The 27,185-nt window shown below is 35.6% G+C and overlaps 3 protein-coding genes across 8 annotated transcripts in view; 1 reads left to right on the forward strand and 2 right to left on the reverse strand.

Moving 5' to 3' along the window:
* LOC132198336 (zinc finger protein 808) overlaps positions 1-13,068 on the reverse strand; it is a 60,209-nt gene extending 47,141 nt beyond the window's left edge. For 2 of the 3 annotated variants that reach the window (XM_059622320.1, XM_059622319.1), the window contains exon 1: positions 12,880-13,068. In XM_059622320.1, coding sequence (XP_059478303.1) covers positions 12,880-13,055 — 176 coding nt within the window. In that variant the 5' untranslated portion in view covers positions 13,056-13,068. Of the gene's footprint in view, positions 1-10,826; positions 12,187-12,247; positions 12,364-12,879 lie in introns of those variants that run through there. The other variant, XM_059622318.1, reaches the window with a different exon arrangement.
* LOC132198335 (prominin-1-A) overlaps positions 1-27,185 on the forward strand; it is a 27,894-nt gene continuing 709 nt past the window's right edge. For 2 of the 4 annotated variants that reach the window (XM_059622313.1, XM_059622314.1), the window contains exons 1-15: positions 1,623-1,934; positions 3,718-3,937; positions 3,996-4,051; positions 8,334-8,569; positions 18,733-18,920; positions 20,375-20,470; positions 21,419-21,621; positions 21,672-21,807; positions 22,173-22,343; positions 23,261-23,360; positions 23,962-24,204; positions 25,393-25,621; positions 25,680-25,844; positions 26,753-26,887; positions 26,946-27,104. In XM_059622313.1, coding sequence (XP_059478296.1) covers positions 1,671-1,934; positions 3,718-3,937; positions 3,996-4,051; positions 8,334-8,569; positions 18,733-18,920; positions 20,375-20,470; positions 21,419-21,621; positions 21,672-21,807; positions 22,173-22,343; positions 23,261-23,360; positions 23,962-24,204; positions 25,393-25,621; positions 25,680-25,844; positions 26,753-26,887; positions 26,946-27,104 — 2,601 coding nt within the window. In that variant the 5' untranslated portion in view covers positions 1,623-1,670. Of the gene's footprint in view, positions 176-1,622; positions 1,935-3,717; positions 3,938-3,995; positions 4,052-8,333; positions 8,570-18,732; positions 18,921-20,374; positions 20,471-21,418; positions 21,622-21,671; positions 21,808-22,172; positions 22,344-23,260; positions 23,361-23,961; positions 24,205-25,392; positions 25,622-25,679; positions 25,845-26,645; positions 26,692-26,752; positions 26,888-26,945; positions 27,105-27,185 lie in introns of those variants that run through there. The other 2 variants (XM_059622315.1, XM_059622316.1) reach the window with 2 other exon arrangements.
* Positions 5,277-7,827, reverse strand: LOC132197082 (zinc finger Y-chromosomal protein 2-like). Its single transcript, XM_059620134.1, has 3 exons — positions 7,639-7,827; positions 6,832-6,932; positions 5,277-6,768 (listed from the first exon to the last, which is right to left on the reverse strand). The coding sequence occupies exons 1-3, from the start codon at positions 7,812-7,814 to the stop codon at positions 5,969-5,971; spliced, it is 1,077 nt and encodes a 358-aa protein (XP_059476117.1). The 5' UTR covers positions 7,815-7,827; the 3' UTR covers positions 5,277-5,968.

Raw genomic sequence — 27,185 nt, forward strand, 5'->3', positions numbered from 1 at the left:
TCGTGTCTCGTCGGGGTCAAGATTAAGCCCAAATTCGGCCCGAAAAAGCCAAAAATCGGCCGAAATGCAACGTGAGAAAGGAGCACTGCAGTCGGCGCAGCAGCGTAGCGAGTTTAACTGACTCGGGAGAGCCGCTGAAGCCGCTCCCAGGCCAGTCTGACTCGCCGCCGGAAAGGTGCGTTCCCTTCGTCGTTCTCCCTGTTCAAATTGACCTACGAGGCTCATAATTAAGTCTAATTTACATGTTTAACTCGGCCGAAAACGCCAGGTCAGCCATACATGCCGTAAACGGGTCTATTTGAGATTTTTTTTTTGAGTGTATTTGCACAATTAAAAACTAAAAATATTTCTCCAAAGAATCAGAGTGTTGCCGCCTTTTAACATTTCTTTTGGATAAAAAAAAACTAATTCAAGAGAATTTTTTAAATTAATAAATATTGCACTAATTTTTTTTTTATATAAATGCGATTAAAAAGTGTCTCTTTTTGAAAGATTCATTCGATATATCGGTGAAAAATGTATCCACCGTCAGCAGTTGGAACAAAAAATACGCAGGCTGATCCAGATTTAATAACCCGCGGCACTGGAAGTTGGTTTTGCCGCGCTGTCGATACAACCTTTTTGAAAGGAAAAATTTCTCTCTGCCATCATTGCGACATTTCGATGGCGAATTGCCGCAGCAAAAGTGGCTTATCGGTGACTGGGCAAATATTTACAAACTCGTGCGCACTCGCGTTCATATTTTCTCTCCAGTGAAGAGACATATTGATAAATTTTTTATAAATATTGGCTCTAATTTCGGCAGTGGACGAAGGACGGCGGCTTTAAATTAAGTATTCCTGCGTGGATTAAAAGTGGGAGCTGCGGTTTTTCATAACCTTGGATTTCAAATTTTGCTGACTGTGGCAGGTCTTAAGTTTGAAAATTTAGACGGGAGCGCCAGCGTTTTATTTTTTATTTTTTGAAAATTTAAATTCGCGTTCAGCAGACACCTTGCTTATTAATTGTGATTTCTCAATTAACCGTTTTTATAATTTAATATAACAGACAACAGACTTTTTGACTCTTTTGTTTTTTCATTTTGTTCTCAAGAAGAAAACTGAATCTTTTCAACTTAATGTGAATGTTACAAACAATTATTTGTTAAGTAAAATTGAACCACTTTTGAAGGAATTTTTTTTTCATTCCTAACTTCATATTATAAGCTTATGATGGATGTTTGGAATAAAAATTTAAGAAATTAAATAAGCCTGCAAAATTTTTGGTGTTTAAATTCTTTTGCATATGATATAATTAATAATTTTATTTCCAATAAATAAAAACAAAAAAACAATTGAAATAAAAACTGAAACCGAAACTTGCATAAAAAAAATTGTCCGATTTTTACCAGAGAAAACCGAACTAATTTTGGTGTTGACCGCCGAGTAATTGAACTTGAGTTCAAGCGAACTCTTGCAACAGTCGGCCAATTATTATTTAACTTGGAGTAATTCTCCTGCACAATGGTATATATTTTTGTGCAAGACGTGCCCCCTCCATCCCCTTGAATGTGGTCGCGTACGGATTCACGAAGCCCTTAAAAGACGTGCAATTGCGGGGCGCGGCGGCCAGTCAGTCTCACTTTTGTGCCTCGCGCGCGCGTAACTCTTTTTTTTTACCGTTTCAATAAAATGTTGCTGCGGAAACTGATGCTGGTGCTTTTGTGCGTGGCCGTGCAGGGTGCCCACGACGACTGCCACACGCACCCCTTGTGCCAGGTGGAGGTGGTGCAGCAGCAGGTCAAGGTCGTGGCCACGGAGGAGCCGCCCGAGGAGGAGGACCAAGAAGTGCAGGCCACGGAGGCGGCAGGCCCTGCGGAGGAAAAGGAGCTCGAGTCGCAAATTGAACCGACGCCTCACGTCAGCGACATCAGCAACCTCAGCGCCGAAAGCAAGGTACAAAAAAACAAACATTTAATTTATTTTAGGGAGTTTTAATCGGAATTTATGGATTTCCTACTATTGAACCAACGAAAATTGAAGAAATTCAAATTGAAATTGACAAAATTAAATAAAAATAGAAAAATTTAATCAATTTGAAAATTAAAATTAATTCAAAACACACGTTTCATTTAAAATTATTCAGTTTTACTAAAAGCTTCTCGATTTTGTTAATGCTCTTAGCAATCAAAGTCACCATAAACATTTTGTCCTTGTGGTATTTAAAGTTTAATTTTAATTTAAAAACTGAAACTCTTATAACTCATAATTAATTGAAAGGGAAGGAACAGTTCATTTGAGAACATACACATAAAATAATTAAGGAGAGGCTTTTTCTCAAAATAACTGGCTTTATAAATTTTGTTCATAATTTTTAAAAATTGCATTAGGAACTGAGTTTAAAAATCAACATTGTTTCTTATAGAAATTTTCTAATTTTTTTCCCCAAAATGAGCCCTCATTCAAAATTACCAAAGTACGTAATTATCAACACAATCAAGTTACAATAATAAAAAACCAAAGGTGGATCCACATCAAAATTTACATTATCGAATTTATTGAGCATAGTTTCAGTGAAGTTTTTCTTTTTATCATTTTTTTTTTTTTTTGATAATTCAGGATAAATTTCTTGTAAATAATTAGTTTTTAATAAATTGCAATTCCTGTAATGAAAGCTTTTGAAATAGATTTGTGATAAATAATTAAATTAAAATTGTCTAATTTTCTAACGGGTAAAATTGTGTGCATTTAAGGTCTGTGAGTATAAATTATAATTTGGTTGTCTGAAGTGGTAAACTACAATTTGACGTAAATATGGGTTAAATTATTTGTTGCATCAACATTCGCGTCATGAACAGCCACACAATGTCTTGATGGTGGCAAGTTGTCGAGCTTTTCCAACTTTACGGTTTCTCTCGCTCATTTATTAGCTACTCCGTTCGAGCGCAGAAACTTTTTCAGCAAGAAACACGCAATCTAAATGAAAAGCTAGCGACGTGATGACAAACACACTGCTTGAGAGATGCTAATTCATGCATGCAAAACAAGCTCTGCCGCAGATATCAAAATAAATAACTTGCTTGAAAATGAGGAAGGAGAGCGAACACGGCAAAGAGAGAAAAGCACTCTAAATGCATCTCGTTGTTTACCCGCACTTTTGAATTGTTTATTTATATGAGAGAAGTTTAATGAAAACAAATTACAGACAGGAATGCAAAACGTAATTCCACAAAAAACAGTATCATTAATTTAGACGATAATATTATCTCTGCATTAGAATTGGAATTTAGATTTCTATTCCAAGGAGACCAATTAAGATCATTTGAAGAAATGAATTTCAAGAAATTCGGTGTTTCTTTCAGAAATTTTCTGAAGTAATTTTTGTTCCTAAGAATTTGGGCTGATAAAATTTATCAAAATCTTACAGAAACATTTCAGAAATATTTTATTTTAACTTCTCTTTAAAAAAATTTAAATTAACGAATTTTGATAAAAAATTTCAATAAGAAACAAAACTTTAATAAAGTATTAATAAAATTAAACTGATTTTAAGTTTAGAGTTCAATTTTAATCAGAAATTTTGGATAACTAAATTTTGAATAAAAATATGGTTCAATTTTCTTCACCGACTATTCGATCCAAATTTTCTAATTAAACAATGAAACTGTTAAAACTATCTTTTATTAAATTCCAAATTAAATCAAGCACCGTTATTTTGGGCTCAAATTGTGAATTCCAGTTGCAGGAGCCGGATTTGGAGGAAGTGGAGGCGACGAGTGATGAGCGTCGCGGCGTCGAATTCGGCGGCAACAACAACATGTTGTCGACGCTGGTGTTCCCGCAGGTGCCCAGGGGAGACCTGTACAGGCTGCAGAAGTTCGGCCTGGACGACGGATTCTTCGTGTTCAGCTACGTGGCCAATTTCCTGGGCCTCTTCCAGCCGGCCGACTACCCCTTGGGTGAGTGGAAAGTGCCAAAATCCGCCGGGCTAATCTTGTGCTCTTAATTATCTCGCAGAGCTGGCCAACGACGCCATGCAAAGTCGTCTTTCGCTCGCAGACGTGATTATCAAGGTAAACACGGCCAACTGCTGCGCACATTTGTACCACCCCCTGCCAGTTAATTAGTTATTGCTCCAATTAATAGCACCGAATTTCCAACCCTTCCGTGTAATCTGTTTATACGCACTTTGCTTGAGACGGACCAAAAGGGGCCAAACTTTTTCCTTAAAAAATCAACAAAATTTATAAATAAGTTCAATATTTGACAAAAGATTCAATTTATTAAAAGATAAATAAATTGATATTTTTAGTAAATTTAATTTTTACCTCAATAAAAGTTATAAAATTTGAATTAAAAATTCAAATATTATTGGCGGGAAAAGGCGACTCGCAGCTCCAGGGTGATAATTTTTTCATAAATTAAAATTTTGCCCGTACAAATTTGTTCACCTTCAAATTCAAGAATAAAAATTGACCCACGTGAAGGTCTTTAAAATTACTATTTGTATTTTTAGAATTAATTAATTTCCGAACAAAAATTAGTATTCTCCTCGAGCATCTGTCTAGCCTTTTCTCAGCTAATTACAGTTTTCTCCCTTAAAAAAAACAGGCAGTCTTTCTGCTTGAGAGTCGCATCTGGCTGTCGAGAAAGAGGCAAATTTATTCGCAATCCAGCGCGCGTTATTGAAACTGGCACCGCCATATAATGTAGTGCCAGTGCTAGTTTTTTTTTCTCCGCGTGCAAAGAATCGTAGTGAAAATTGCGCAGACTTGTATTGGAAAAAATAGTGAAATCCGCCGACCTTGTGGAAAAGAAATGAAGAAATAATCGAGTGGATAAAACTCCTTTTCTTTGTTTTTAACTTGCTTTTAGTCCAGATCGATTGCACATTGCACTACATTTTGCGTTTATGCACTCTATTTTTTTTCTTTACACTAATAATTTTTGAAACTTTTTTAACATTTGTATAGGAAAACAAAATTAAAGATGCAAAGCTGTGAACAAAAATTTGAACAATTAATTTTTTAATTTTTTTCAAACATAATTTTATTTAATAAATTATTCAATGTTTTGAAAAACCAGCTCATTAAAATTTCTTTCAAAATTTGACTAATTTTGCGTGTGTTGAAAATAATAATTTTTGAAGGCCTCGCTTAATTTTTTTCTTTATTATTTAGCAACTTACACACTAATTAAAACATATTTGTGGATTTCAGATTCCAATACATTAAAATAGAAAACTTTTCGAGTCAATGAATCAATAAACAAAAAATACTTATGAAGTAAAAATAGATTTTGTAACCTAATATATCATAAAATCATATATCAATGAAAATTTCCTTTATGTGTTTGCAGAATAGAATTAAGTACAAAGTTATAAACAATAAATTTTATTTCTCAAATGCAATTCCTTATGCAAAAAAAAAAAATAATGTAAAATGAATTTTTCAAAACCTAGAAATATAATATAATTTTCAATAACTTGATACATTTAATTTAATTTACTGCGGCAAATGTGAACATTTCAATTGCAATGTAAATCACTTTGTTACCACTTTGTTCCGCACTGGACGTGACTCTTGCAGTCCCAGTCTGACCCTGAAGGTTTCTCACTATAAAGCGCAGTGAATGGTAATCATGCGACCCTTAAATAGCGAAAGCTCATTTCTTTGTTGCAAATTTTACATTTTACTTTCTGCATGTTGCGAATGTGGTATTTCAGTTGTGAGGCAGCATAAAATTTAACCGAACATTGATTGCAACAATGTTTTTTCTCTATCTGATTGTGATCATGAGCTAAGTGTCTCTCGGCACTTTGTTTTGTTACAAGTTCCTTTGCTGCAGTGATTGCACTTCCATTTTTTATTTGGGATTGATTCGATTTTATTCGATTTGCAAAAATTTAAACTTTTATTGCGTTTTGAAGAATTAACATTCTTCACTAAATGCTACAAGTTCATGTGGTATTTCAAAAGGCATTTGTTCCTTTAACTTTTCAAACTAAGTTCACATTTAAATTCATAGTTGCAATTCGTCTCATGCTTTACATGCAGGTCCAGACAATCAAATTCGGCTTTGCATTTCTTGCAATAACGTTTTGTAAAATGTTTATAGTAACTGCAGACTGGAATTTTAAAATTGCAAGCAGGACATTTTCTAAAGTTGTGAGTGCGCTTTAAGTGATATTGCAAATCAAATTTACTTCCCAAAATTTTGGGACAGTTCTGACATTTTATTATTTGTTGTATTCCATGATATTTTGCCTTATGATTTTCAATGGCATCCATACTTTTTGCTTTATATTCGCAAATTGAGCATTTAATTTTTTTCTCTTCTTCTTCGCTTTTGTGTTTCGCCTCAAAATGCAAATCCAACTCAGCCCGAGTTTTAAAATACAAAGCACAACTCCGAACACTACACCTGATTGCCACATCACGATGCTTTGATTTAACATGTTGGTGTAAAGTCTCCACTTTAATACCTTTTTTTGCACAATAAATGCAGTCTGAACGAATTTCTTCTCTTGGCTTCAAATGAAATTCATTGACATGAGCGTCTCTCTCATCTTCAGTTTTAAAGTATTTGCTGCACTGTGAGTGATAATTGCATCTAATTGCATCATCTGCATGATTATATTTCATATGCCGAGTCAATTCAACAACTTTTTTTCCACAGTAGCAGCAATTCTTTTTTAACCTTGATTCATCCTTTCCACAAGCATCGGCACCCTCTTTTTCCTCACCAGGCAATTTTTCCAGAGAAACCCAACACTGCTGCACTTTTCCAGCTGAAATTATTATCAATTTTTTTTTTTCATAATCTCAACATTTTCAACCTCCTCTTTTCTCACCTGTGTAGTTTTTATACAGCTCCTGAGCATTTGCGTCAGCGTCTTTTTCTGGCCACCAGTACAAATCAGGATCAACTTTACCTTTATAGGTATTGTTATACCTGCAAAAGTAATGTATTTCACAGTATTTCCTAAATAATTTATTTTAAGTAAAAGTTATACAAATTGCAAATATCGCGGAGTTAAAAAAATTATAAATGTTCTGCTTGAATGAAGACATCGTCACGTCATTTGGACAAGCAAAATACAAAAGGATAAAATCTTTACAAACTTTAAACAATTACGCTTATAACACATAAATTATTTTATTTTTCAGTGTTATAATAATTATTATTATTTATTCTTCTCAGTCGATACAAAAAGTTTAAATTGGGAAAAAAGAGAAGAAAGGGTTTACAACTAGCAGATGTCTGCTAAAACGCCCGACATCAAAAGAGACACGGCCGCCGCGGTAAACCCACGCTATTGAAAAAAAAGAACGATATCACAAACACTTTAAAATTTTCAATCTTGAATTACTGCCACAAATGCTCCTTGCATCATATCATTTAAATAAAATTATTTTTTAAATTCAATTAAAATATTACAGCACTGTGTTTTTTGTGCGTTTGTGTATGCAATTCAGATATTAAATATATTATGAGCGTCTCCTTTTTTTTTAATAAGCACTTTTTAAATTTTATTTTCATTTTTAATCTTCTAATCCTTTCTTATTCAGTATTTTAACAAGCGGGTGAGAAGTGACACGAGCAGAACGACCGACATTTACAACAATCAATTTTATTAAAAGATTCCAAATTATCATACCTAGCGTCCCAGACACAGAAGTAGCAGAAGAGGTCCTGGTCGTCGATTTCTTCGGCCAAAGTCGTGCCCAAGAAATTCAAACACCACTCTTGAAACTTGTGCTTGTCCAATTCGGCCGCTCGGTGGCCGCCGTCGGCCGCCGGACGCTCGCAAAGTCGGCACAACTCGCCAAACATCTTCACACAGACTCTTGTTAGTCTTGTTCAGCTGTTCACCGCCTTTTTCCCCCTCCAGCAGAATCAGGGGAGGGGCTTATTTTTGCCATTAAAGACCGCGAAAGAACCACGCTTTTTGCTCCTGTCCTTACTTTTGTAATTTAATCTAGTTAGATTTTTTTGTTCCATCAAATGTAAAATATTTATGTGATTGAGTATTCTTTTAATATAAATTTTTACTTTAAAACTGATTTTAACTTGAAAGAATTAACCTAAATTTAAGGTTTAAACCATTTTCTAAATACTTCTTGCACAGTTTGCTTTTATTGTGTTATTTTATGTCGTAAAAAATTGATATGTAGTTATCAATTATCTATATCAAAGTTTTGAGCAGTTTTTTTTTACCATCTTAAGCAAAATCTATAGCACATACAAATAGGAGTTAAAATTAACAATTGATAAAAGTAATTTCTTTTAAATTACTTTCATCGAATCATTTTTTATTTAAATTTGAGTTAAATTGCATTTTGTTTTTTGCAGTCGCTGAGTTTTGAGCCTGGATTCGTGGCGCTGCTGGTGGTCTTCGGCGTGCTGGCCCTGGTGGCGCCGTTCGGCCTGGCCACGTTCGGCTGCGTCGAGGCGTCCCGCAAGTGCCGCAGCACCAAAGAGTCGGACGACGCGAGCAGCTCGAGCTGCGACAGCATCCGCGACGGCTGCGGCAACTGCAGGCGCAGGGGCGTCCTGTGCTGCCTCCAGATCCTCGTCGTCCTCATTGCGTGAGTACCCATTTTTTTTTATTTACCTCCGAGATAGAGAGAAAAAAATGAACTTTCGCAGACACGAAGTAGTTTGTTTTTGCAGACAAGTGAAAGTCAATCGGAGAAACAACAGGAAGTTTGCGCCGTCGAAGCAGAGTTCATGCTTTCTTACTAATAAATCAATTTCCTTTTCCGCCGCAAAAAGCAATTCGCAGGCCTCGATCGCCGTGAGCGCTTCTGTTTTTCTTCTTCTTTTCGCTTTCCTTTTTTTTCTCTTCGCCGTTTACAAAATTGAATTGCAACGTTGCACTTTAAACTAGAGCAACGCCATATAAATGGAATGTATGTTTCTCGCAAGGTTGAAATTTTATTCAATATTTCATTTCTCTCTTTCTGTGCACAAGTTTAATTCGATAATGCATAACACACAGAAAGAAAGAAAGAAAGAAAGAGCGAGCGCGTGTCTGGAATTGACAAAGCGTACGTTGTGCGCTCTGCAAAAGTTTTTTTATAGATTCAATTTTCTACGGATATATTGAAATTCTGACCTTGCAACAGAAACCGACTATATTATGAGGATCAGAAAAATTTATCTGATTTAAATTGAAGTCTCAATTTTAAATTATATACTGTATATTTGAATGCAAATTAAGTTTATTTAATAGAACTTAAGAATATTGCTGATAAGAATATAATGATTGGAAATATGTATATTTTGGGATTAGAGTGTTTGACGGAACCAATTTTTGAAAATTTTCCCGTCCCTTCCCGAATTTTTTTCAAACAATTTCCCGAGTCTGGTCCCGTTCCCGGGAGTGCCTAAAACGAAATTCCCGGACCCGTCCCAAGTCCCGATTCCTGCAGTCAGCTATTAATCGTCCAGTAGTTTTCGTGGTATGCAAATAGCACTACTCGTATGTACTGCGGGTCGCTTAATTTATATCAATACCTCAAATTTCTAAAATATTGTCTTGATTTCTTAATTTAATTATGATTATGTTAATTATGTATATTTTTTTTAAAAGAAAAAGTGCGAAAAGGAGTTTGCGATTAGAAAAATATGCTATTCAAAAACTTTTAATTGCTTTTAATTTTGACTTGGCTTGAAAATTATAATTCATTTGACAGAACAGCGAATTGAAAACTGGTTTGTCTTTGCAACTAACTTCAATTTCCCGGTCCCGTCCCGTTCCCGCTGCTCTGAAAGAAAACGGTGCCGGCGGTCCCGCGGGAAACCCGCCAGGACCCGTCGGGACCGAGTCCCGCCGTCAAACACTCTATTTGGGATATTTATTAGTAACAAATATTTAGCAACGTGTGATCGTTACTTTAATAACTGTGTATTAGGTTTTTCAAACATAAATTCTTAATAAAATCAAATAATTTCTTGTAATAATTTAAATTCAAACACAAAGAATCAATCCTTGATCGTGAAATTCTTTAAGAAGAACGAAATGTAATTTTACAAAAACTGTTCTCCAACTTTATATTTCATCAATTTAAATTTTCAATGTTGAAGGCGCTTTTCAAGCTAAAATATAATTATCTTGTTTTATTTCACTTGATGACGGCTCTCCTTTCTAGGTCTCTCGGTAAATTTTGAATCGATTTGTTAAATTAATTTCAGATAATTACTTCCCACTTTAAAGAGTCCTCAATGACATAGTTAAATGAAGTCTTTATACAACAACGCACACCTTCTTTGGCCAGCGCCGTAAATAACGGCCGCAAAAATTGGCAGCACAGAATGCAAATGCGCAGAGGTACAAAAGCCGTACGAGTGTATTTTTTTTTCTTATTTGGTTCACGTGCGGGACCGAGGAATGTGTCGCAGAAAGTCGCTTTTCTTAATTCCACGTGTGTCCACCCAGCACGTGAAATGTATTTTATGCATCTTGGTTCGGCGAACACGCAAGCAGAACGTGGTACATATAATTATTTAGGGACAACCGCAGCAAAGTATTTCATATAATGCATCTTGGAGCGTAGGACACGCAATTAGAAAAAAATATAAATAATTGTTTCGCAGAAAAACGGCTGGAAATATACCATTCTCGTCTCAGTTGAATAATCTTTTCAATCTTTTATTTGGTGGGACTTTTTCTCCGCAGGGATTTTCTAAACGATTCAAAATTCAAATACACGCAAATTATTAATTAATTTTCTGTGCCCCACCGTCATTTAGAGGAGGACAGAAATTGCTAGCAAAAGTGTCAAGCGACACATGAATTTCTTATAATAGCTTATCAACAAAAATAGCTTTATGGAGCTTTAAAATTTATTTTATTACTTGAATTTATAAACATTTAATAAAAAATTGCATGGTACAGAAGTAAAAAATCTTACAATTTAATTCATTAATTTGGTCTCGTTGGACAATCTGGAATACATTATGCATAAAATTAGGTGTTTAAATATTTGTTCCCAAAGTCCCTGAATGGCCATAATAACTTTTTAAGCACAGTGAATGTTAATCATGTGATATCTAAGATAATATAAGTGCATTTCTTTGTTGCAAATTTTACATTTCACTTTCTCTTTTAAGTGAATGTCACGTATGTGATATTTCAATTTTGAAGCAACATAAAATTTTGCCGAGCATTGATTGCAGCAATGTTTTTTCTCTATCAGATTGTGAACACGTGCCAAGTGTGTCTTGATGCTTTGTTTTGCTGAAAATTCCTTGCTGCAGTGAGCACAATTCCATTTTCTATTTCGGATCGATTTTGTTTTATTCAATTTGCACAATAATACACTTGCATTGGATTTCGAAGATTGCGCATTTTTAACCAAGTGCTTCATGATCATGTGGTATTTCAACATATGTTTTTGCTTAAAACTTTTCAAGCAAAGTTCACATTTTAATCCGTGTTTGCAATTCTTTTCATGATTTCCGAGCAATTCTAAACAGTCGAAAACAGTTTTGCAATTCCTGCAAAAACGTTTTGTAAAATGTCGATAGTATTTTGAAATTACAATTTTAGAATTGCAAGCCGGGCATTTTCTTAGGTTGTGTACATGAGTTTTGTGATTTTGCATATCACTTTTACTAACAAAAATTTTGGTACAATCGGAGCATTTGATTGCTTTTTGCACTTGATGAAATTTTGCCTCATGGTTTTCAATTAATCTTCTATCACAGGCTATATAATTGCAGATTGAGCATTTAATTTTTTTCTTTTCCTCTCTACTTTTGTGTTTTGTCTCAAAATGCAAATCCAACTCAGCCCCAGTTTTAAAATACAAAGCACATTTTTTTATACTGCACCTGATCGCCACATCACAATGCTTTGCTTTAATATGCTTACGTAGATTCCACTTTTTAAATCCTTTTAGAGAACAATAAATGCAGTCTGAAAGAGTTTCTATTTTCGGCTTCAAATGAAATTCATTGACATGAGCTTCCCTATCTTCAACAGTTTTAAAGTATTTGCAACAAGTTAATTTAAAATTGCATCTAATTGCAACATCTGCATGAATCTTTTTCATATGTTCAATCAAGTAAACAAATTGGTTGTTGCAGTAGCAGCAAGTTTTGTAAATCTTTGATTTAGCATTTCCTCCAACAAAGGAACTTGCTTTTTCTTCACTTGGCAATTTTTCCAATGAAACCCAACACTGCTGCACTTTTCCAGCTGAAATGATGTTTTAAAATTTAAATATTTTTTCAATGTCATTTCATCCTTTACTCCTCACCTGCGTAGTTTTTGTACAGGTCTTGAGAATTTTTGTAAGCGTCTTCTTCAGGCCACCAGCACATATCATTATCGTCTGTACTATTTACTGCGGTCTTGTTTTGATGGTGATAGAACCTGAAAATTATCATTTTCTCAATTCATATTTTTCAGATGCAAAATTTTAAAGATCCTGAAACAGACGAGTTAGAAAATATCATAATGCTCCACTTGATTGATACCCAATAAAAAACAGTTACGCGTGTCAGTCATATTTGGAATAAAGAAATGCAAAAGCTAACAAATTCAATACTTTTATCAAGACATCATAAATGTTTGCATTTTCTTTACACTTGGGATGGAAAATAAGAAACTTTTAAATCAAATGTGCGTGTGCCTGGTTTGTAGCTTTTTAAATCTTCATCTTCAGCACTAGTTGATCCTCTTCCACTATTTTTAAATCAGAGATTTATTACAAATCCTTCATTTTTAGTCTTTTAATTTTTTTTTTACTTTTCATACACGTACTGTATCTTTATCCAAGTGTAAGACGCAATTAATAGCAGAATGCAAGCGATTTCATAGTATAATATAAATACATTGAGTATGCAACAACAATTTAAAATTTCTGTCAATCGTTTGCATTTTGTATACCTGGCGTCCCAGACGCAGAAGTAGCAGAAGAGGTCTTGGTCGTCGATTTGGCCGGCCAAAGTCGTGCCCAAGAAATTCAAACACCACTCGGCCAACTTGTCCTTGTCCAATTCGGCCGCTCGGTGGCCGCCGTCGGCCGCCGGACGCTCGCAAAGTCGGCACAACTCGCCAAACATCTTCCAAAGCCGACTTGTTTGTCTGATCAGCTGCGCGTCACCTTTTTTCTACCTGATTCCCCCCCTCCTTCCTCCAAGGAAACACCTGAAGGATGTTTTACTGACGGAGCTTTTTACTACCAAAAAGACCGCGAAAGAGGGCACACGTGCTTCCACGAATACAATGATAATGTTTTACACAAAATATTGAAGTGAAGAAGAAAAATTAATAAATTTTATATTGATGTGGTCTTTGGTACATTCCTATGAGGCAAGTGAGGACACTCTTCATACATCAATTTTCCCAGTGGGAGAGCGAAAACTTACCACAAAATACTCAAATTAATTAATTAGTCCAAATAAAGTGTTAAATGAAAACATTTGAAAATTTCTTTGTCCTGCTAAAACTTGATTAAATTTGCAATATAATCGACGATAATATTATATTTAAATGAAAGCTCTAAACAGAAGCCATGGAGAGGGTAAAGTCTTGATTTGTAACAATTATAATTATCATGAATTGCAAAATTAATATCTGAGTTTAAAGTTTTTAATTTCCCTTGGAAAGAATTTAAATTGCTAGCTATGACTATAAAAGTTTTTAATCCGTTCTCTTCTGTATTAATATTAAAAATTTAATTAAATAGATCTTAATAAGTTGAGGCCACTGGAATTAAAGACGGTTAATTTTGCCCTGGATAACAATGTCCGTTTCTTTTTGCATGCAGAGTCTTTTGTGCTCCACCCTGAACGTGTTTTCTGGACACGGTTCCCTTTTTTAATTTTCCTGCGGCCAACACATGATATGTAATGAATCATGCAGACACTTGAAGACGTAAAAACAGATTGTAGAATATAAATTTAAGTATAAAAAACTCCTCTTCCTTATAATTCCTTTGTAAATATAATTTCGGCGCGAGAAACGGCGTGAAAATTCGCACCTGTGTGTTTCCTCCGCAAATTAATTTCGCGTGCAAAAATCTCGGCGTTTTTTTTTCTCCACCACCACCGTTGCTTGAAAATCAATAAAGTCGGTGGTGCTGATATATTTTGAGGGCAGTCAAACGCCGCTAGGGCTCATTAAAAAAAGGCAGAGGTGGCGAGATCTATATAATATAAATATATTTCAAAGCGCTGAGCACTCATTATTTCCAACACGCCCCCTTGGCTGCATTTCAAACCAATAAAAATCATATTCGGAATAGAAAATAAAATAACACACCTGGAAGAAAAAAACCATAAATTATTCGGCCCCTCCGCATTTAATGGCTTTGGCACGTTTTCGCGGTCATTTTTCAGAGGGTGCGGAAAACGCCCTTTGGCAAATTACCAGAATTACTTTCTCTTCCTTCCGTAAACATTCTTCAGTGCATAATAATTACGCCCTGCGCACGTTCGGAATTCCAGTGTAAAGCTTTGTTGTTTTGGTGCGCGGCAATGCAAAATCAATGCCGAGAGAGGATTTCAGATCGCGCGCGCCCTTGCAGGGATTCGCTCTCAACGCAGCGTTTACATCACGCAAAATATGTTTGCAAAACAACACACACGTCCCATGCAAGGGTCAATGGGAATAGGAAAAGTTTCCTTGCAAAATGATTATGAAGACACAAAATTTGAAATTTATGCATATTTTGATGTAATTTCTTTTAACTGAATTGAAGAAATTATCCGATTTAAATTTAATATCAATTTTAAAAGAAATCCGAACAAATTAAGTCTTCGCTTCTCTCAGAAAACAACAAGGTTTCCGCCCGAGTTGCCAGAAACACTTGCGCAAAGTTAACAGAGGCCCTCACCGACTCCCCTGCCTTAAATGGCTCAAGGGTTTGATTCATGCGAAAGTTGCAAAAGTCGTAATAAAATGAGCGCAGGGGTCGAGCTAGGGGAGAATTTACCAATTATACCAGCAGCGTTTGACCCGCAACAGAGGGCGAATCTCTCCATAAATACGTCAGAAATCGCATCGCGAGACATTGAGCGCAGGCAAGAAGTGCTGCTTTTTTGCGTCTTTGCAGAGAAGAAAAAAAAAACAAGAGAAATAAGAAGTCCAGTGAGCTTTTTACTTCGTCTGGGGAGGAAACATTAGCTCCGGAATAAACGAGACCGAGAGAGAGTGTTTTGGGGTTTCTGGGTCACGGGCGTAGAAAAAGGCAAGGATCAAATTTTATTTCACGGTATTTCTAGTATTTTCCCACAAAATAAAAAATTGTTCATTTTGGTTTCGAGAAAATGTTTGGATTTTTTTATCATTTAACACTGAAAATACATTTACTGAACCTTTTCCCACAGAGATCAATTTGTTAATCTCGATTTCCACCCTTAATATATTGATTTAATTTGTTAACTTTGATTGGGGTGATATGAAATTGGTCTCTAATGAAATTTTTTACAAATTTATTAAGTTCGGTAAATTTTGGGAAAAAATGAATTATTTTAGAAAATTCCCAAAAGATAAATGTTAATTTTTTTAAATTAATTTCTCCCAACGAATTGAATTTTCTAATTAGTCTTGTTATTTGGAATTTAAATCTGCAAAGCAAAAAGAAGAGAAAAATCGTGGGCCGTTTTAAAAATTTCCAAATTTACTATAAAAATTAAGCCAATTTTTTTTTTACTTTTTTATAAAGTACATCAAGTATACTTGTAATTGAAATAACGTGTTCTATTTGGTTAGGTTCGTTGTGAGGAGTCGTCGTCGTCGTTAACTTGATAGGGGTGTATAATTCGAGGCTCTCTTGACGGCGCAAGGGGCGTAATGCAGGGTAATGTTGGAGCTGTGCGCGTTTTCTCGGGACACGCTCTTGGCCTGGGGCGATTTTTTAGCTTCGTCTCTATTGCCGGGAAAGAGACCCTTTGCTAATATATGTGGGACTGTAATGCGAGTGAGTAACGTCGGCGGGCTGCTCTGTGTGTTGCGGATAGCGTGCGCGGGGTCGATATCGCAGCCCCAACCACCAACCCTCGCATTCCGACCTGCACACCAGACGCAAAACTCGCGCAATTTTTAACCTTTTAAGACAATATGCCTCTCTCATTACTATTTATGAATTATGATCTCGCATTTGAATAACAAATCCGCCCCTGATGCGAGATCCTGCGCTGACATTTCTCTCTCTCACTTAATCCCACTTTGCACCCCTCTTTGTGTTGTGAAAATTTTCGCACAATTCTTGTGCAAATGAGGAAAAATGGTCAAAAATAAGTCAAAATTTTTGGTTTCTTTGCACATTCAAGTGGAGATTTTTAATAATTAAGTTATACGTCACATTAAATAGTTTATTTAGTGTTTATTAAAAAGATTATTTTCAAAATACAGCGCGTAAATTAATTTTGTAAAAATAGTCAGGTCAAGTTTAGAGGCAAATTTCATGAAAGCCGAAATTTTTAACACTCAAAATACATGTAATGAGAAGGTGAAAAATATCTGCCAGAATGTGAATTTGTATATTTTAATTCCTCAATTAATTTTAAATAGTCATAATTTTAGTTTACATTAATTTTTTTTTGTTCTGAAAATGATAAAAAAAAAGAGGCCTTCAAGATAGAAACATTAAGAAATCGTTCATGTCACATTGTGGAACAAAATATATAATAATTTGGAATAATTAGAAAAAAATCGTTTGAAGTTTTATTATAATGCTAATTGATTTTCGGTCCAGGATAGTTTTACAAGAAAATAATTCAAACATAAGTTAATTTTGCACATTTTAGGTTTTTACTACTTCCTTCTAAATTGAATAGGAAGCGCGCTAGAGAAACAGGAATGGCAAAAAAATGGTATTTTCTTCAAATTTTTGGCTCGTAAAAGTTACAGCATTGAAAATTTTTTGAAGAAATAAGCCACATTTAGGAACATTCTTGCTTTTCCAGCGCGTTTCCTATTGGAGTTACAAGAAAATAGTAAATATACAAAATCTCTACAGTTGAATTTTCAACAACTTCTATTAAAAACATTTTCTTGTATGACAATCACCGAAGGCCAAAAATCCATTTTACTGAAACTTAAACAACAAATTGTTTTTCTAATTATTCTGAATCTTTAACATATTTTGGATCAAATCTGAACGATTCCTTACTATTCTTATCTTGTAGGAGGGTGCATTTTTTTCGTTTTTTCTTCTTCACAGAACCATGAAGAAAACGTGTCCAAGTCAATTAGAACCAAAGTTATGCGGCCGCTTCAAGTTGATTCAGAAAAAAATCCCCATAAAATTTTAATTCTGCCAGATTTGCAGGGGAAATTATTTTGCAGCCTCTCATCATATATGTATTGTTTTTTTAAATTTTCTAGCAATTTTAGCATTTTTACTTCAAAAATTACTGCAAAAATTTTACCTGCGGAGTTTGCATGATTTTCTTTGAGCGGAACAAGTCGCGATTCTCACCGACAGCGCCGCAAGTGAGCCGTAAAAGTTTATTAGCCGCGGCGGTCGCTGTCGTAAAGGCGCGCGCGGATTCACGTCTGCATCGCATTAAAATTGCATACATTTCCGCTGCAAAGTAAGATCAGCACCGAGAGCGAGAGGCAACACAATATTTTGCAATAATAATTTCAAAGGCGCGCTTGAAAAGCGTCTTTGTCAGTTTCTTTCTTTATCCAGGCTTGTCATACGTGGACGGGGTGCAATGTGCACCCCCCGTGTGAGATATGTGGAACATGCTAGGGAGGTGCATATTACGTCACTTGCAATGAAACTGCAGCGCTGCATCCCCCGTCTGGAGGGTTTCGCGCCTTGTGCCACTTGCTCGAGTGCTCCGTCAAAGCGCCCCCTCTAAAGTCCATTGTCATCGGAGGGTGGATCATCTGAGAGTAAATCCACGTAAAACCTCTAAAAAATTTAAAAATCTTTTGTTAATTCATTATTGTTTAATTGGTTTATTTGTTGAAATACTCCAAGCAGCATTATGTCAATTAATATTTTTTTTTTCACACGTTACATGCAGCGAAATAATGCGTTATAGGCATTATGCTTGAGACGAGTTGCATCAAAATCTCTGCCCCCTCTAGCCTCTATTGGTATTGATATGATCGCAGAGAATATATATCACCATTATTTAATGTCTTTTTGGCACATTAGAATTTGTAGGTTTGGTGTGAATGTGAATTGTTTTCATCTAAACTTAAAAATACTATTCAGATTTTTATTTCAGGGGACAATTTTTATTTACAAATTAATAAAACTCGAAAAAAATATTCTCAAAGTAATGAAGAAATAAGTGTGGAGAGAATTTCTTATACATAACATTAAGATTACTTTTTCACTTAGTAAATTATGCTGTAAAAGATTTTTGTAAGATATAATATGTGAAATGCAAGTGACAGGAAAATTGCAGCAATTTTTGCATAAAAACGGTAGTGCGCATAACGAATGGAAAAACTTTTGACCCTTTTTTTTAAATACAGGCATTTTTAAGGCGGTGGTTTACATTCTTCCACTCATGCACACTCGTGTTAATGAAAAGAACTTGAATTTAAAAATTTCGCAAGCAGTGCTATTCACTATAATTATAATAAACCATGTTTTTCTTATACATCAAAAAAATAATTTAAAAGTGATCAATTGATCATAAGTTTTTAAATTTATTTACAGGATATTCAGACCAGTGCATGATTTAATTAAAAGTAGTAAAATATTTAACAAATAAATTTAGCGAGAACGTTGATTTGATATTGGCGTTTGTTTGTTTGTGTTGGCAGGGCCGGTCTGACGGGGATTTTCGTGGCCAACGAGCAGTTGGGCTCGGGAATGGAGCGTTCGCCGGCGGTGATGGACGCGGCCTTTTCCGACCTCTCCACCTACCTGAAAAACTCGCACAAGCAGCTGCACTTCGTGGTCAGCAGCGCCCTTGACCAGACCGTCGACGCCACCATCACCGACCTGGACAGTGAGTTGAAATAAATTCAATTAAATTTTACAAAAAAAGTGCGAGATTTTATGCAACCGGCGCGTTGTTTGTGCGACGCCGGTGGCATAAAACTCGCTCGCTCTGCCCACACAGGAAAGGAATTAGCATTTTTGCGCTGACGCGGCGTGATGAGAAAAATGGGCCCTTTTTCTCTGCGAAATAAACGAGCTGAAGCTTTTTATACTTTGTTATTTTTAACGTTTTTGCATTTGAAATGGAGCCGGAACATCCCAGATCCGGATTTAATTCTTTCACTTTTTTTTTGGCAAAATTCATTGAGTGGAAATCTAAAAATTAAAAATTATTTTACAAAAAACACACACCTTGAATTGGAATGAAACTAAAAATAAAATGCCATTTAAAGTGGATGGAACTACTTCAGGGCAGGAATAAAGTAAACCTCCACAAAAACTGAAGGATCATTTTGATAACCGTTGATAACCAGTAAATTTGAAGTCGCATTTGAAATTTTTGGAAAACGTTGAAAACTTTTTTAAATTTTCATATTTTTTTAGAAAATATTGAAGCTAAATTTTGAGCACTTGGAATTCATTGATTCCTGCAAAAAATATGATAAAATCCAAGTAATGAAAACATTAATATTTCTCAGATTCCAATATGGCCGAGGACATAATTAAGGTTTTACTAAAACTTCTGCTAAATTAATTCGGATAAAGATTTTTCAATTATCTTGGTGGGAGGTTGAAGCTAATGAACCAAGGTATCTTTTATTAATGGGTACCAAGTTTCTAAGTCAATGGTCAATGACCCTGGCGAAAGGTCAAAATAATTTTGTGCCCCTTGAAAACGGGCAACCTGACAAAAAATCAAAGATAGTCATTTTGCATAAAGTTGAAATTTTCAATTTTTTAGATCAAGTTATGTAATTTAAATATCATTGATTTTAAAATATCGTTTGAAAGATTAAAAATTATCTGTACAGAATGGGTTAAAAATTAGAAATTTGGATCAAATTGAGTAGTTTTTTTTAAATAATTTTTTTGAAAATTAAAGAATTTGAATTTCTACTTTAAAAGATATTCATGAATTGCCAGGGTTTTAATATTTTTACTGTTCACGTCTGAAATATTCTCTGAAATATCCAATTGCATGTTTAATTAAATTTTAAATTCTGTTTCCTTAATTGAAACAGCCTCAAAATATTGCGTTTGCAATTTTTAAAGAACGACGACTTTGAATCACAATGAAAATTTCCTTCTTAAAATTCAATAATAAAAAATTGTATTTTCTCAAATTAAATATTTATGCCCATTCAGCTTTATTTCCTAAACAAGCCTTCCTTTGTTTGAAAGCAGAATTTTTAACAAAGGACTTGTTTCTTTTATTTCTATTTGACTATTTTTACGGAGCTCGCAACACATAAGGAAGGAAGCCGTAGAATAAAAAGCGCATTTTCTTTCTTTGCCTTTCAGACATTGAGTCGATCCTGGGTCGGCCGATCCAACGGGAAATTGCCGGCGAAACTGGAGTCGACGTTGCCATGGACGTGCTAATGGACATCAGCATGTGTGAGTGAAATTATATTTTTGCTCTTTTCACGTTTGAAAGAAAGGGAGATGTTTAATTTTTATCCCTCTCCCCACTATTTTGACATAAAACAGAGCCACTATAGCTTTTATTGGATTTTCCTTTTCGCACGCGAGGGAGGCAATTTTGCTGGAGAATGTCCGCGTCTAATCATATATTTCTCGCGGCGGCGCGAAGAGGAGCGCGCAATTTAATTTTTGCGGCCGAAATATACGTGTTAGGAAAAGGAGCGAGGGTGTGAGTGACAGCGCCAGGGCCATTTTAATGCATATCAAGTAGGGACATCATTACCGGGATTACCGCACCGTGCATAATAATATCACTGCCGCTGACAAGACACCAAAACACGCGCGCGTTTTCTTCGCGCGCGCACACACGCGGCGTCATTACCGCAGCCGCGACGATCGACGACGGCCCCATTAATAAAAATCTCGATTTGCAGAGAGAGCAAGATCAAGAGAGACACGCGTCTTGTGCCGAAAATACATTGTAAAGAAAAAGAGATAGATTATCTTAAAAAGGGGAAAAAAAGAATGAAAAGCACTCTGAATGTGAGGCTTATTTATGTGGGAAATCAACAAAATTTTGTATTTTTTACAAATCTGCTCAGATTTATTGAATTTTCAGTGGCATATTTTGAATGTTTCCTTTTCTTATCTTAAAAATAAATCACGTTTGTTACTCCCAAAGATGGAAAATAAAGTCAGAAGGTCAGTTGACATCAAAAATTTACATCGGAAAACGTTGTGTTAGTCATTTTTCTATATGTAGCTCACTTTTAAATTGAAAGCCGTATTAACGAATAATATAAGAAGTAATTAAATTAAATTTTACTGTCAATAACTTTTTCACTGCCCCTTATTTGATATCGAACGACAGCTTCATTAAATCCAAAGAAAAACGATTAAATTATCAATTTTTTTTTTCAGCCACACACACAATCGCGGAGAGGGCGGTGACCCTTCAGCAGAGTGCCGGGGCCGTGCGGACCCTTTCGCGCACCACCCAAGACCGTCTGGCCGAGCTCAAGATGCAGGTGGACTCGTTCAGGCGCACGTGCAACCTGCGCGACCGGCCGTTGTGCGACACCATCGACTCGGCCGGCCTCGAGGTCAAGATCGACCTGGACAAGGTTTGCTGATTTATTTGACAAATAAAGCGTTGCAATAAATCTGCCCCCAGATTATGAATGACGTGCGGCTGGCGGATTTGCGGCGTCTGCGGAACGACACCCTCAGCTCGACGGCACAACAGGCGCGCAGCGAATTCCAGTTCATCCCTCACCAAATGGCCGCAACCACGCGTGAAGCAAGATTGGGTGCGATTTTTGCAGAAATAATTAGCACCGAAAACGTTTATTTAAATTTAAAAATTTCATTTTGATTAGATTTATTTTCAACAAACAAAATTTTTTAAATTTTTATATCTATCAAGGAGATTAAAACTCATTCTAAGAATTTATAACATTGAAGTTTGTATTTACTTTTTTATAGATCTTCTTTTGAAGCGATTGCAGCTTTTTTATTATATAATATTTGACCCGTTTTCGCATCTCATTGATTGTGAATGAAACTTTTTGCGCCGCGTGATCAACCCTCGCTTTTAACGAGTTGGCAGGAATTTACTACTTTCGTATTTAATTTCGCCGAGTCGTACTTTCATGTTCGCGTTCTTTTTTCGCAGGCGTGAAACGCGAGTTGGACATGCAGCGCATTCTGATTAAAGAGCAACTGCGCGGCCTGGATGACTTGACGAAGCATTTGAATAACAAGATTCAGCAGATGAGGGATTGGACGCTGAGCAACATGGAAGGTGTTCCGGAAATCGAAGAATGGCGCTGGCTCGTCGGACTTTGTAAGTGCGGAAAAACTTACTTTTCATTGGTGCAGGCGGCACCTTTTTGCAAATCGCACTTCTATAAAAATGAAGTTCAAGAAGAGAAAATGTCATAAACTTGTCTAGAATCAGACTGGAAAAAGTTCAAACTACAATTTCCAACAGAAGTATATTTAAAAAAGCAATAATTTATATTTTTAACAATTTATATAAAATATAACATGCAATTTCTGTTAGTCTAGAAAATTGAAAGAAAGGCTTTGATTTGATATTTATTTGTAAATTTAAATACATCAATTTTTTTATTAAATAATCAAATTTAGAAACTTTTTAATTAAGAAATTTTTTGTTTTGTGAAGAATAAAATCGGGATTGTTAATTAATAGACCTATTAATTATCTTTCACAAAAAATATGAATATTTTTGAGAAATAATAAGAATTTTGCAGCGTGTTTCTCCTTTTCAATAATTCAGCAATTATGCAGCGATTCGCAAATTACTGCTCAGAATCGAATTTTGAAATTACTTGGAAGGAAAGGCGCTGAACGGTCGCTTTTCATGCTTTTGCAAATTGAAGACAAAAAGCGCATCCGTCGACGGAAACTGTCTTTGCCTGGCGTGTGCGTAATCGAATATGGGCCGCGCCAATTAAGTTAGGCGATGCTTTTAGCGCCGCATATGTATTTTAATGAAAAGCCTTTAAAAGAGGCTGCAGCTGATGCTATTTTAGCGGCGCGCACACAGAGTGTCGCAATTGATTTTGTATCAAACAACTCAATTTTCAAGGCTGCGCGCCGCGGCACAAATGGATCTCGCGCCGTCAGCACTTTCTTTCAAAGTGCAATTTGGGCTCTTTGTGTGTCAGGCCAAGCCAGGCCAGGCCAGGCCAAGCCACCAGCATCGCTCGGTATGAATTTTCTTGTTTGATTTTGCAGTGACGGCCTCGTCGGTGCTGCTGATCTGGACCGTGTTGATGTCGGCCATCAGTTGCGGCTGCTGCGGATCTGAGCGCAAAGCGGGATGCACCCTAATCTTGTATGCAAATTTATTCAACTCCCAATCAAAATACTCAACCCTTGGAAATAATTGCGACAAGTTTCGTTTCCTCCCCAAAAGGGCCGAGTGCAAATAAAACAAGCGCTTTTTATTTAAAATATTTAATTTTTACTAAAATAAATTAAATTTAAGTTCACTTTAAACTATTTTTCTGGAAAGTTATTAGTTTAATTTTTTAATTACTAACTTATTGGCTACACACAAGTAATTACAATTTTAAGTATCATCAAAAGGTTGGATTATTAAAAAAAACTTTAAAATATACAATAAAACTAATTTGTAAAAGATAATTCAACTATTTTATCTTTTATCACCAGAATTGTTTATGAAAATTTACTCCATATTAATTTTTCTTCTCTTTTCTGACTTTTCGACTTGAATATATTTTAACAAGTTTAGTCTTTTTTTATCAGATTTTGGTTTGTGCGATCATTTGGCCTCATCAATGGTCTCCAGTGCGGATTTTCAGATTATAAATAAATTTTGCGTGCGGCAGGAGCTCGGGGACCCATTATGAATTTCCCTGGGCAAAAACGCCCACATTTGTAATCGGCAATAAATCTTTGCCCGTTTTTCTTAGCGCGCTGCTGCTGCTGGCCGTGCTCTCGATCGCGCTGTGGGGCGTCGTCGTAATGGCCGTGGTGATCGGCGGCCACGGCGAGCTGTTCGTGTGCCGGCCGCTCTACCAGGAGCCCGACTTCACCGTCATCACCACCCTCTTCGACAAGCCCAACATGTTCTTTGGCAACAAGAAACCAGGCCTCTTCTCCAACGTCGGCTACAAGAACGACACGCTCGACGTCCCCATCCGCACAGTCCTCGCGTGAGTTCCCTTTTATATTATCAAAAAATAAGAGATTTCTTTTCAACCAACGAAATAAAAACAAGTTAGAAATAAAATCGAATATTTTCCTGGTTGACATGAATTTTAAAGCTTTTCAAGGTTTTTATCATGAAGAAAAAAAAATATTTTTTTTTTATATATATTCTTAATTTTGTATCATAATATCGATAAATATGTAATTATTTTTTCATTTGTAGTGCTAATTTATGAGAGAATTATTACATTTTATTCATAAGAAATCTAATTTTAATTTAGTATCAATTTTATTCGGCTTTAAAGAAGCTTTTTTCCTATGGTGATTTGCAGCCAAAAATCTTTATATTCGTCAAATATTTAAATTTGCATAGTTTTTATTGCTTGCCGTGCTGATTTTTTAGTGGATTATAACTTTTTCTACCCGAAATCAAATTTTGATAATGAGAACAGATTTAGTTTTAATTTTATTCGGTTTTAAGTCTTAAGCAAGCTTTTCTATAGGCATGCGGCGTTAGCCGAGAATCAGCAAACTTGGAAGAATAATTCTTATTAGAATTTCCCACAATTAAAGTGCGCGACTTTGAAGATTCGTGGTTATGCAACCTGCGAATCAAAATCTTAAAATCCACTTTGTTGAAACATTCTGAAGGAATTATATTCGCGTTTCCAAAGTAAGAGATTGTAATAGAAAGAGTTTCATTTTAATTTATTCTACCCTGCCTGATATGTTTGAAATATTTACGATATCTCATTAAAACTTTAAATAAAATTTCTGAACCTTTTTCCCATATAAGGTCAATTGAAAAATTTTGATTGATTGTATTTTTCCGACTTAATTGCGGTTCGATTTAAACGCGTGATTTGGTGAAATTTTGATCAGTTATTGTTGTACAAGTTTTAGATTAAAATTCTCATATGAAAAAATGTCAAATTTAAAAACTTTACCACTCGACAAATGTTTTAAATTCCTTCTTAGAAAACTGAATTCAGCGAAACCAATGTTAAATGTTGATAAAAATTTCCATCAAAATTGAAATCGTGACGTTTCCTGCAGTTTTTTCCCCCAATAAATCTGAAATATTTTTGGTTTATAAATTGATTCAATCCGGATTTTCACTCAAATAATTAATCTTTTCTATAAATTTCAACAATTAAAATAATTGTTTTTTCTTGCTATTTTTAATTATTCAGAGAGTGTCGGGACAACCGTCCGGCGTACGAGACGTTCAAGCTGTCGCGCGTGTTCAACGCGGAGACGGCGACGGCGTTCAAGACGTGGCACGGCCTGCACGCCGAGCTGGACCGCATGAGCGTGGACCAGAGTTTCCGGAACCTGCAGCTGCTGACGCCGAGTCTGCAGAAGACGCTGCAGGGCCTGCTCGACACGACGTCTGTTGACCTTTCCAGCCTGCGCGGCTCGGTGAGTCAACAAACCCGCCGTGCCATGTGTCGAGAGTGAAAAGCGGGTGTTTTTGTAGCTGAGTGGCAGCGTGACAGCCAAAGATTTGACCTCGTTCGCCACGCAAATGGAGAACGTGGCCAACCAGATCAAGGACGGCGCCACAACCGGCAGACTCCGCTCCCTCGTGACCAAAACTCGCAAACTCATCAGCACCAACATTCTGCCCCTCGAGACCAGAAGAGTAATCACTCTCTTGCTTATGCTAAAACCCGCAATTAGTTGATTAAATTATGATGCTTATTAATTAGCGCCTTGTTTTTATGCAAACTAAGTAGCACGCAATTTTCTGCAAATGCGCCAACTCCCACATAATTATACTCATTTTTTTCTAAATTAATGGACTGTTTTTTTATACATTTTGACTCCATTCAGAAGGAAAATTTAAATCAATTTCAAAAGCAAAATTAAAATCATTTTCCCACTTTGAAGAAAATCCTTAAATTCTTCAAATTTTTTCTAAATAAAATCACTTTTTTTTAATATTCTTTTTTTATTAGTGAAATCGACCGTTTCCCTTAAGTTTTCAATCTTAATTTTGAAGTTAAGATACTAATTAATTTAACTTTGCCAGCTTAAATGGGGCGATATTTCCGTGATTTGGTGAAATTTCGATCAATATCTGGCTAATTTTGAGGGGGGAAATTATTTTAGAAAATTCCCAGAAGAAACAATGTTAATTTTAAAAATTCAGTCCTATTCCATGTAATTTAAATTTTTTACATCTTTTCTCCTTGGAATTAAATATGCAAACAAAAACTTGTAAAATATAGAAAAAATTAAACATCAAAATTAACCTGGCAATTTTTTTTGAATATTTAAAATTAAGAATAATTAGAGTAAATTTCAACTATTTTATAATTGTAAGCCCAAAATCTTTTGATAATTTAAATTTATGATCCTCTACGTTTAATCATATTATTAATTTAATTAATGAAATATACATTTAGAAATTTCCATAGTAATTGTTTGTGTCATTTTCCAGGCTAGACTGTATATTTGCTAGCGCTTGTGAATTATAATCCTAAGAGGTATTATATTGAGATAAGCTTATGTATAATGAAAGCGCCAAACTGAACACGGACTTTGCAGGACGAGCTTGTGTACCAATTAACAGCCCTTGAGGTGCAATTAATCCCCATTGAGAAGCAAATCACGCAGAGCATGTCTCACTTGAAGACGATTCAGTACTTCATCGGCAACCAAGGCACCAACATTGCTCAAGAGGTTGCTTAATTAATTATTTTTATGACTTTTGTTGATTAAAATGGGAAATTTATTTTAGAAAATGCGGCAATTCACGGAGCGCATTTTGAACTACGTGGCGCAATTCCAGGACTACGTGGTCGACTCGGTGCAGGACACTGTGGCACCCTGTCGGCCCATCTGGAACGTGTTCCAAGGCGTGCGCCAACTGCTCTGCCGCCATCTGATGGACCCCTTGGTAAATTATTCCACCCCCGACGCGCAAACTTGTACAAAAATTTTAATTCATTTATACCAAAAACAATAATGAATTGAAAAA

Source organism: Neocloeon triangulifer, unplaced genomic scaffold (assembly GCF_031216515.1).
Source record: "Neocloeon triangulifer isolate White Clay Creek 2 clone unplaced genomic scaffold, ASM3121651v1 ptg000012l, whole genome shotgun sequence".
Classification (NCBI taxonomy): Eukaryota; Metazoa; Arthropoda; class Insecta; order Ephemeroptera; family Baetidae; genus Neocloeon; species Neocloeon triangulifer.

Bases quoted from the DNA above. Each gene is read 5' to 3' on its own strand.
- LOC132197082 (XM_059620134.1), bottom strand. From the start codon at position 7,814: ATGTTTGGCGAGTTGTGCCGACTTTGCGAGCGTCCGGCGGCCGACGGC. The intron at 6,933-7,638 runs GTATGATAATTT...TTACTTTTGCAG, and splicing joins TTCTGTGTCTGGGACGCTAG to GTATAACAATACCTATAAAG. The intron at 6,769-6,831 runs GTGAGAAAAGAG...TAATAATTTCAG, and splicing joins GCTGTATAAAAACTACACAG to CTGGAAAAGTGCAGCAGTGT.